At 55.7% G+C, this 11224-nt stretch overlaps 1 protein-coding gene across 1 annotated transcript in view; it reads right to left on the reverse strand.

The window, feature by feature from the left end:
* SLC2A13 (solute carrier family 2 member 13) overlaps window positions 1–8537 on the reverse strand; it is a 138091-nt gene extending 129554 nt beyond the window's left edge. The window contains exon 1 of the mRNA XM_058655832.1: window positions 7878–8537. Coding sequence (XP_058511815.1) covers window positions 7878–8430 — 553 coding nt within the window. The 5' untranslated portion in view covers window positions 8431–8537. The remainder of the gene's footprint in view (window positions 1–7877) is intronic.
* Between the last annotated feature and the right edge of the window lie 2687 nt (window positions 8538–11224).

Below are 11224 nucleotides of genomic sequence, written 5' to 3' on the forward strand. Positions count from 1 at the left end.
AGAGTGACACACACAGGCAAAGTGGTGCTGCATGCCTCCCACATGGGCCCCATCTGCGCAACCGAATCTAGACTCCTGTTGGGACACACACTAAGCCCAACAGGAGCTTCCTCGCTGTCAATCACACAGAGGTGTGGGGCCATGACAGGGATGGATACGCTGAGAAACCAGGAGCAGTAATCATGGAGCCCATGGGATGATCACACAATTCCAACTTTTCAGTGCAGTGTGAATGCCCTGGTTGAAGACTCACACGCAAAGGCTCCTGGCCAAGGGTGACCACCTGTGAGTGACCACTGGCCCACGCACCTGCCACCCTCTCCCCAGGATGAACTCGCTGATGCCTGGTAACCATCCCAGGAGGCAGCGGCTATGCCCACCCTGCAGGTGAGAGAACCAGAGCACAGAGTTCACAGCGTCCCAGCTTACCTCACAGAGGTGAAGCCGGCAGGCTTACCCACAGCTAATCTGCTTTCCTAATTAACTGTGCCACAACTGTCTGAGTCTCTGGTGTTCAACCCCAGTGCAGTAATGTTCTCCTGGGTATTCCCTTGTACAGTCTTCAGTTTGCTATTCACATGTGACTGTATAGGTGAAAATTCAATGAGAGTGTCACTGTCAACACTCAGCCACTTTCCCATAGCCCCACCCTACCTGGCCAATAGTAGATGAGCTGTGCCCAAAAAGACCAAGTAGTCCAATGCCCCGTGAATTGTCCAGACAGAGTCCCACACTGGGCAGATGTGGCAAAGAAAGCTGTGGCAAAGAAGGTACTTCCAGCACAGACCACAGCGCCTTACTGTGCTCTCCTGCTTGCCCTCTCCTCCCTCCCAGCCCACGGCTTCCAAGAACAGGCAGACTATCCATCTCTGTGTCTGCGGCATCTGACAGTCAGGACACGGACGATGAGGTGGGGCTGGAGCATGGTCTAACCAGGGAAACACAGGGCTTCAGGGGCACGCAGGAAAAGCGTATTTTGCATTTTAGCTGCTCCACCCCCAACAGGACCTGTGTGGTGTCCAGAGTCTGCCATCTGTCACCTGCCACATTGAAGATACAATCCCCTGGGGACAGGTGGCCCATGGCTGAGCAGACAGAAGCCATGACCACAGGGATCCTCCCTAGCCCCAGGGGGAAAAGCACCACTCAGGATTGTGTGCCCATTGTCATTTCTTGATAAATGCCATGGGTATGCCCCCCAGAAACCTGTCACATTTAAAAGTGTGCATTTTAGACACGATGATCAGGGAAAGAGGGTCTGATGAGTGGTGTGGGAACACGGACATCCACGCACAAGAGGACGAAGCAGAGTCTTGTGCAGACTACACACTAAAGGTAGCTCAGAACACATTCAACAGCTAAAGCCACGACCTCCAATCATTAGCACTCCTGGAAGGAAACAGAAGGCAAAGGCTTCCAGACCTATGATTTGGCAACACAAGAGTGAGGGACAAGGGGAATGGCACCAAGTTAAGGACTTGTACACAGCACAGGACACACTGAACCAAAACCCAAGCTGCCCAAGAGTGGACATCCACAAGTCACACACCTGGTGAGGCTTGATGTTAGGAAGACAGACGCAGCACACAACTCAAGCACACAACAGAAGCAGAGGCAGTGTGTGCGCCGTAACAGTTCAGAGGCTGCAGCTCTCGGCAACCTGCCCACGTCCCTGCCCTGGCTCCATTCCAGACTCCAGCCATCTGCAAGTGCACAGCCGAGCAAACACCAGTGATGGCCCCAGTCGCTGAGCCCTGCCGCCCAGCCTGAGTTCCCAGCTCCCATGCACTAGAAGAGAAAACTAAGTGGGAGCTCTGGGCACTTGAATAAACAAGCAATACTTAGAAAAAAGTAGGTGAGTAACTTAAGTGGACAATTTTCCGAAGAAGATATAGCAATAGCCAATAAGTATTTTTAAAAAAGGTAAACCAAAACCACAGAAGTCATTCTGCATCCGTCACGGTGGCCAACCCCCAAGGGACAACGAAACGGCAAGCGAGATGCAGATAAAGATGTGAAGGTGTAAAGAACCTGGAACCTTTGGGCGCTGTTGATACAGATACAAAATGGCACAATCATGGGAAGAAAGTATGAGGTTTCCTCAAAAAATGAGTAATGGCATAAAAGCCTAGTGGCTAAAGTCCTTGCCTAGCACGTGCCACGATCCCACATGGGCACTGGTTCATGTCCTGCTGTTCCACCCCCCATCCAGCTCCCTGCCTGTGAGCTGGGAAAGCAGGATGGCCCAAAGCCTTAGGACCGTGCACCTGCACGAGAGACCAACAGAAGCTCCTGGCTCGGGATCACCTCAGCTGCACCCATCACAACCACCTGGGGAGTGGGTCAGTGGACAGAAGATCTTTTTCTTTGTCTCTCCTTCTCTCTGTAAACCTGACTTTCCAATAAAAATAAATAAATCTTTTCAAAAATTAAAAACACAGTTACCATATAGCCAAGCAAACCTAGTTCGGGTATATATCCAAAGTAATTCAAAACAGGATCTGAAAGAGCTATGCGTGCTTCCACAGTAAAAGGAAGGAAAAGAAGAGAAAGAGAGAGTAGAGCCAGGCAGTTCCCAAGGGCTGGAATGGGTGGATATTACCGTCTCAAGGACGGAGCTGAGGCTTGCCAAGAAGAAATCATGTTGTGCACAATGAAGCGACCTGACAACACTCCTGAACTGAGACTGAACAGTTCTCACCGCGGGAAGTTCTTGCTACTTATTTCACCACAGTAAGAACACATCTTTCCAGGAACCAGTGAACGCCACGCTTCCATGACTCTCACTGTCAAGATCACGGGCACCCCATTCAGGCAGAAGGGAGCATCGCCTGGCAGCTGGCAAGACAGACCCCTGCAGCCACACAGACCTGCAGAGCCAACGCTGCCTCCCCAAGCACACGTGAGCAGTGTGAGACTACCTGCAATGCTTTCTGCCCAAATGTCCTCACCTGAAAATAAAGATGATTTATTATCCCACTAAGTGATCACGAAGACTGTACCTGCAAAGTGTCTCCAAGTGCAAGCATTCAACAAATTCTCAGCTTTGCCAGAGCCAGGCTGTCCGTCGGCAGCCAACCTGCCCGCGGTCCACATTCTGCCAAGACTGACTGCCTGGAATGCTGCCAGCGTAGGGCGGGGAGATGCCGAAACCAGCTGATGGCCAGGGCCAACAGATGTCGCCATTCACGGGCGACCACTGTCACGCTGCTCAGTCCAGCAGTGCCATGGGACACATACTGTGGAAACACTGCAGATCCGGCCATTCTGGCCTGTGGTGCTAACACTTACTAAAGTAATAAACTGACTCTTGTATTCTTGGGCAAAGAAGACAAACACTGGGGCAGCCATTCAGCCTAGAGGCCAAATAGCTGCTTGACACGCCCACCTGTTATCCTACAGCGCCTGGGTGCGAGCCCTGGTTCTGCACACCCCAGGAGGCAGCAGGTGCAGGGCGTGCTCCCACTTCCCACTGAGACCTGGCTGAGTTCTGAGGAGCTCACAGCTTTGGCCCACTCCAGGAAGGAGGGGAGAGAAGCAGCGGGCGGAAGGTCTCTGCCTCTGACACTCTGACTTTCAAATGAAATAAACACTTTTTTTTTTTTTTTAAAGAAAAAAGAGCTGGGCCCGGTGCCGTGGCCTAGCGGCTAAAGAAGAGAGAGGAAAGACCATTTGCTATCTGAGTTTTAGTCATAAATGCTCCGTTGTCAGAGGTGTCCATAGATATCAATGCTCCTATTCCAAGTTTGTAAAAGACAAGGAAATGTGGAGCAGGGGAAAGCAGTGTTTTCTATAGAAGCCACATGATCAACTCCACCTCACTCATGTCTAACATTAGTTAACAGGTTCCTGAAGAGGGTGTTACAATGTTACTAAGCAAACATACTTAGGTCAAACAGCCCTGTGTCACCAGAGAGAAAAGGGAGGAACCTTCCCTAAACCAAGGGAAAGAAGCAGGTGTTATGCCATGTCCATTCTTACAGCAGGAAGCAGTCCTATTTTAGAAAATGTGAAAATCTGAAATGAAGAGGAGGAGTTAAGGTTGTAGGCAGAAATGTGATCATTCCCCACTCAAACAATGACACGGTCTTGCTGGCTGTTTAAACATCTGTCTGCTTCCCTTGCTTGGAGGTCTTTATTGATGTTAATCTACAACATGGGTAGGGTGTTGTTTTTTTTTTAACCCAATGAGAGTTTACATTTGCTTTGTATCAAGGAATTCAAAGTCTTAAAAGTGTTACTTGGAAACACTGTTTTGCAATGAGCAGCTACGATCTTGTTCCAGTAGAGGGAGCCCTGCAGCAGGTTGGTGAGCACAATGAGTCTTGCTCAATCCTGTCAATACTGGCGAGGATCAGAACGCAGAGACCACAGACAGCAAACAAATGTCAACATTTCTGCACACCTTTTGGCTGACTGTGTATATGTCAACAGTAATCCGCAGTATTATGCTCTTGGAACCTGTCCTTCCCACACAGTTTTTGTGTATACTATGCAGGAGAGATACACACAGTCACAGAAAAGCACTCCAAGCTAATCTGGAGAAAATTACATCCCCTCATTCGGCTGTAACTGTAACTCTACTTTAAAACCTGGTGATACAAAGACACCTGTTACCCTGTTACAGTAAGTAACTTCTGAGATAGTCTGAACCTGTTACAAATCTGCCCCTACAAGGTTAGGAAGGGCCCTGGCTGGAAGAATGGCAGGTCAGGTCTTAAGGCTGGAATTTAGTACAAGAGCAAACTCAACAAGAGGAGCCCAAGGAACTCCCAGCGAAAGAAAATACCTAAAATAACGACTCAATAATGGTAGCCAAGCATCAGGCTTTGTTACCCCAGAACCTTAAAAGCCACCAACAGGGTGGTGGTGAAGACGTGCCTCCCTTAGCAGAGTGCTCGGCCTGTGTACCAGCCCCACTCCTCACTCCAGCTCCCTGCCAAGGAGCACCCTGGGGGGCTCTACACGCGAGTCACTGACACCTGCGTCAGGCTATCCATTTCTGCTTCTGCACCTCTTAAGTAAAAACAGAAACAAAATCCCCCACAAGCTGTCCCAGAACACACCAGACCAACCAAGCCTTGCTCAGCCAAGCCCCTGGCGCACAGTCTTCTCAGCTCTCACCCCTACCCACTGCTCTCCCTGAATTTCCAATGCCTTCACTCCTGTGACAATGCCACCTTAATTTCCCAAACTGGCCAAAGAGCCTTTGGCCAAACCCGACATTGTATTAACGACATCAACCACTATCAATGGTCTCTCCAACCAGCAAAAGGGGACAGCAGCCCCACTCAGTCTCAATGCCCACTATACACACACACCCTCCTAACATCAATGAATATGTACTCACTCACTCTTCAACCCCCAACTTCATGGCAACACACACACACACACACCACCCCTCCTAACATCAATGAACTCAACTCAGCTTCAATATGGGCCCTGTGACGTCTTCCTTCACCTGGGATCCTAATGACTCCCCACCCCGCCCCCCACCAGCTGCTCACTGTCCTCTCTGGGCACTGGAATGCAACCTCCATCCAAACTCAACCACTCTGAGTCTTTCTGCCCCAATAGGCAAGGAACAGCCCCAGGATGGGATTTTTATCTTATCCCAGAAGCTTAACTAGCCATGTTGCAGAGGTAATTGGGTAATTTCACTAAACCATTACAACCAAAACTTTCACATATTCTGATAATGCACCATATTGGTGCCATTAAAAGAACAACTCAAACTTAAGAAAAATGTTTTATATTTCTCTTCAGCATCCGGATTTCTTTACTGTATTTGTTCAGCACCAACCCACACATGTACCCAGCTTGCCTGTCCTATGTGCCAGGACTACATCAGTAAACAAACAAAAACCTGTAACCTTCGAGGGTTCCCATTTTCCACAGGTATGCCCGCGGAAGAGAATCTCCCAGCAAAGTCACGGGGAAGAGAGGGGCACCTCGGTGCTGTGGAGTGGGCACTGGCACAGCAGCTATAGCAGCCGTCTGGAATACTTGCACCCATCCTGCATCTGGCTATAATGGCTAGAACCCCAGACACTCCGCTTCCCATGCGGCCCCCAATGCCTTACAACAAGGCCAACTGCTGGGAAACTTGTCCCCAACTTCTCTTTCCAGTGTGTTTCTTCCAGGAGAGGTGAGATGGGCCATCCAAGGCCAAGTCAGGGCAATGCCCCAAACCAGGCACCATGTCAAACCACTGAGCCCAGAGCCCACAGAAGGGGCCCACCACCCTGAAACTGCTCCTTCCTGCTTCTGATCTGGGCTGTGGTTCCGCCACCCCCCAACACCCCACTGCTCTCCAGATACCCTAAACCACCCCCACGCCCTGCGCCAACTCCAGATACCCTAGGCCACCCCCAGGCCCTGCGCCAACTCCAGATACCCTAAACCACCCCCACGCCCTGCGCCAACTCCAGATACCCTAGACCACCCCCACGCCCTGTGCCATCTCCAGATACCCTAAACCACCCCCACGCCCTGCGCCAACTCCAGATACCCTAGGCCACCCCCACGCCCTGCGCCAACTCCAGATACCCTAAACCACCCCCACGCCCACCCCTCCTCCAGATATTCTAAGCGTCCCTTTCTGCTTTCACCCCTGGCTTGCATTCCTTCCCTTGGTCATCTCTCCAAGTCAACCACTCGAGTGTCCACGCCCCATCTCCAGCCAAGGTGAACGCCTCGCCTCTGCTTGGATGATCCCGCTACCTTTGCACACACCAGCGTCCTCAGCGGCTCCCTCATCAAACCCCACCATCGCACGCTGCCTGGAGAACAGACACCTTCCTCCTCTCCCACCTGCTCACAGCACCTGGAAGGGGACACGCAGCAACATGCAGCCCTTCCCCAACCTTTATCCACTGCTAGAACGCTTCCTTCAGAGACCTCCAGAGCGCATCATCAATTACGAAATCACCAGCAAAAGCCCACTTTACTCAGTTGTTATTCCTACATTCGAATCTACACAAGTGAACCTGATATCCCAGAAAAGGCTAGGGATCCTGCTCAACTGGCTGGCTCAGGGCAGGGCTACCAGCTGGCCCAGCTCAAGGCGGGGTACCAACGCCAGCGCCGTGGCACGCAGGCGGTTGGCAGGTTAAGTTTAGCTTGACTTCCTGACTGCTTCTGGAGCGTGGGGACCGAGCTCACATTCCCTGGAGCGCCTCATTCCCACCACAGCAGAACAACTCAAGCAAACTCAGCTGTGAAGCGGAGCGCCCTGCGGGAGCTGAGTGGGAAGGGCGGGGGTTCTCACCTGCGGCAAGCGCTTCCCCTAGGAAACCACCGGGAAAAGGCGCCAAGCCTCTCCCGGACCCCGCGCAGCGCGGCCAACTCCGGGGCACCAAACAGTGGATGACCAGACATCCGGGACGCGTCAGCGGCGTGTCTCTCTCAGCCGCGACCCTGCTTTCTATTAACACCATTCCAGCCATCTTCCGTCGGCCGGGTCCTCGCCAGCGGGCCCTGCGCTGGGTCTGGGGCCAAGGCCACGCAGGCAAACGCGCAAACACCCGTCCACGGCGGGATCCGCTCCCGAAGGCACCAAGGGAAGCGAAAGGCCAGCTCTCCAGGCTAAAGCGGGTTCCCGCCCCGAAAGCATCAAAGCAGAGCAGAACCGGGGGCGGGCGGTCCAAAGGAGGAAGCCGGGAGTTCTCCGGGCACAGAGGAAAGTTGCCACCCTGTGTAGCACCCAGCGCCCACGGCTCCAGCCCAGGACGGGGAACCAGGAGAGGGGAGGAACGCAGAGGAACCCCCAGCAACTCCCCAGGGCTACGAAGTCCCTCTGCACCCCCCAAGTGTGGGGCGCGGCCGCCCCGCGGGCGGGCAGGGCGCACGGGGCCCGGGCGGCGCGCGTCACTCACCGATGCCGAAGCCCACGACCAGGCGGCCGGCCAGCAGCGTCTCCTTGTTGTTGGCGGCGGCCAGCACGGCCGAGCCCGCGGCGAAGAGCGCGCTGGCCAGCAGGATGGCGGCGCGGCGTCCGCAGGCGCCGTTGAGCGCCCCGCCGGCCAGCGCCGCGACGGCGGCCGCCCCGACCGTGCTGGACACCAGCAGCTCCTGCCACAGCGCGTCCAGGCGCAGCCGCCGCTTGAGCAGCAGCATGGCCCCGGACACCACGCCCGTGTCGTAGCCGAACAGGAAGCCGCCGAGCGCCGAGAAGGCGGCCACCACGTACACGAAGGCGGGGGTCTCGCCCTGCTGGAACTGGCGCCGCGCCGCGCGCTCCAGCTCCGCCGCGCCCGTGCCGGTGCCCGCGCTCTGCAGGCTGGCGCTCGACTCGGCGGCCGCCAGGAGGCTGCGCTCGCCGGCCGGGCTCGCGGCGCCGGGCTCGGGCTGCCGCCGGCGCCGCTCGCCCATCAGGCTGCTCAGGCTGCGCAGCGTGTACTCCACATTCTGGCTCGCCGCGCGGGACATGGGGCACGCGCCGGGGCCGCCGCCGCGCCCGCTCCCCGAGTCCCTGGCCCGCCGCGCCCCGGGGACCAACTCGCAGCCGGCGGCGGCGGCGGCGGCGTCCACGCTCTGCCGAGCTGGCGCTGCGGAGCGGCGGGGGCGGGCCGCGGTCACGTGCGGCAGGGCGCTCCGCCCCTCGGGGGCGTGGCCGTCGCGGTGCCCGCCCTCCGTGGGTGGGGCGTGCGGGCGCCCCGCCCCTCTGGGCGGGGCCGCCGCGGTCGACTCCTGAGGAGCTGAGGGGCTGAGGGGCCGAGGGCGGCCGCGGGTGAGGCGGCAGCCCCTGCGCGACCTGAGGGCGCCGCACCCCCGGCGTGGGCCGCACGGACACCGGCCCCACGCGGTCCTTGGCGGCTCAGGTCCGCCCGCTCGGCGCCTCCAGTCAGCGCCCTGCAGCAGGGCCGTGGTGTCCCCGCGTGGTGCCCCCGGGAATCCTGCCTCACGGCCGAGGGTCAGTCTCCTCAGGACCCTGCCGGCCGCTGGGTGGTCGGGGCTTTTCCTCTCCCGGGCTGACACGTTTCCTGGACGATCGTCGTTCCGCGGCGACTCTGCTGCCTCAGCTTTGCTCCGGACAGCGTCCAGGACTTGACCTTGTCAGTCAACAAAGTAAGAACCGATCAGAAAAGCCCCGGTCGAGTGCGCTGTGCGTCGCGCCGTGCGTCGCGCTGCCGTCGCTCGCTTCGCAGCCTTGGGGAGCAATGGCCCGAGGAGCTCCGGGGGCCTGACTGCCCGGAGACCGGGGCCGCGCTGGCCGCGGGCACCCTGCACCCTCTGCTGGGGGCAGCCCCGCTCGCCCCGCGCAGGCTGCGTGCTGGCCCCCGGGCAGGGCAGCGCCCCCGGTGCCCCCGGTGCCTTGGGCGCCCTTGGCTGGCCCCCGGGCAGGGCAGCGCCCCCGGTGCCCCCGGTGCCTTGGGCGCCCTTGGCTGGCCCCCGGGCAGGCTGCGTGCTGGCCCCCGCGCAGGGCAGTGCCCCCGGTGCCCCCGGTGCCTTGGGCGCCCTTGGCTGGCCCCCGGGCAGGGCAGCGCCCCCGGCGCCCCCGGTGCCTTGGCTGCAGGACAGGTCGCGTCACCTCTGGAAAGCCGTGTCGTGCTGGGTCTCCCCAGTGGCCCCCAGCTGCAGGTGATGGGAAATGGCCGCGCTGGGGCCGAGCCCCGCAGCCCCTCAGCTTCAGCGGAACATGCCCCGGGGGTCTCGGGTGGGCCTCCTCAGAGCTGATGGGGCACGGGTGGAAGCTGGCGGAGCCCACGGAGTGATCGCCTGAAATGTTAACCAGCTGTCGACTGAATGAAATGCCTGGCTGCGGCGGGGGTGGTGGTGGTCGCAGGACGATGGGAAATTTCCCACCCCTGCAAGCGTGATAAGTCACCTTTGAAATCTTTGCTATTGCATGGGAATAAGCGTCAGGCTGTTTCTCCAGCTGCCTTCAGATGCCCCATTTTCAAAGACCTTAGCAACCCCTGAGACACTTGGTACTCACCACAGAACGGAGAGTAAGAGGCTTTCTTTCCAATTGCATGACAGATGCACCCTTGTGAGCAGCAGGCACCAAGAGAACACAGAAGTCCCCTCCTGGTTACCTCTCTTATATTTTAAGAGGGCAGGGATATTTATGCGTTGAAACACACAGAGACCGGGATCTGCCATCTGCTGGTTCATTCCTCAAATGGCCACAAAAGGCAGGGCTGGGTCAGGCTCAAGCCAGGAACCAGATCTCCCATGTGGATATCAGGAGCCTAAGCACTGGGCCGTCTTCTGCTGCTTTTCCAGGAGCATTAGCAGGGAGCTGGAGTAGAACTGGAGCAGCCGGGACTCCAACTGGCGCTCATATAGGATGCCAACATCACAGGCAGCCGCTTTACACACCACGCAAGTCACCACTCCCAGCCAGCTTTCTTAACAAATGTCTCTATATAAAGAGATAATCACTCTACCACATTCAAATGTATCTTTCTAGAACTTTCTCTATGTATTTATATGCTTGCAAGGCACCTTCAAAAAGTTCTTAGGAATGTATGTTATGAAACAAAGCAGATTTCAAAATTACATTGCAATGCAATTTAACTTATCTCTGTATACTACTTTTCCTGAGAATTTTTAAAGCACTGTCATATTTGTGTTGTTTACAGTAAGATATAGAGGTTATTTGGTCTGTTCCTATGTTAGTTAGGTTGCAAGAAATAAAAAGGCAAAATTGAACTGGTTTGAGCCAAAATAGTAGGTCAAAGGGAACATTTGTTAGCTGCCATCTGCAAAGTCCATAATAAGCTGTCTGGAAGTGAAGAAACACCAAGACATGCCTCCTGCCTCTCTACTTCTTGCTGCCCCTCTTCTTTCTCAAACTCTGCTCTAGTCTGAAGAGATGTGGACAAGGGCCTCCCTCTGAAACCCTGGCAGACTTGTGTCTAATTTGATCCTGACCCAACTACTGCGGCTGAGAGCTTCAGGTTGCTGATGGGGTTAGGGCCAATCAACACCCACATCCTGAGCTGAGACTGGAAGTGAGTCACAGGGACTGAGATTGTAGGGGCTGTCCCCAGGAGAAATCTGATGTGACAAAGAAACAGACTGGAGTTACTGTGAGTAACTAGTAAAGTAGCCTGGTCTAAAGACCAAGCAAAGCACTCCAAGAAGTGGCTGGTTAAGACAACCTATGATGCAGAGATTAAAGAAAATGAAAGCTTACAAGAGACCATGAAATCTGTGTCCCAGAATGTCAGTGAATGGCAATAGGTGAGGATCAACCACTGTTTGAGGATGTTGG

This window comes from Ochotona princeps, chromosome 27 (genome assembly GCF_030435755.1).
Source record: "Ochotona princeps isolate mOchPri1 chromosome 27, mOchPri1.hap1, whole genome shotgun sequence".
Taxonomy (NCBI): Eukaryota; Metazoa; Chordata; class Mammalia; order Lagomorpha; family Ochotonidae; genus Ochotona; species Ochotona princeps.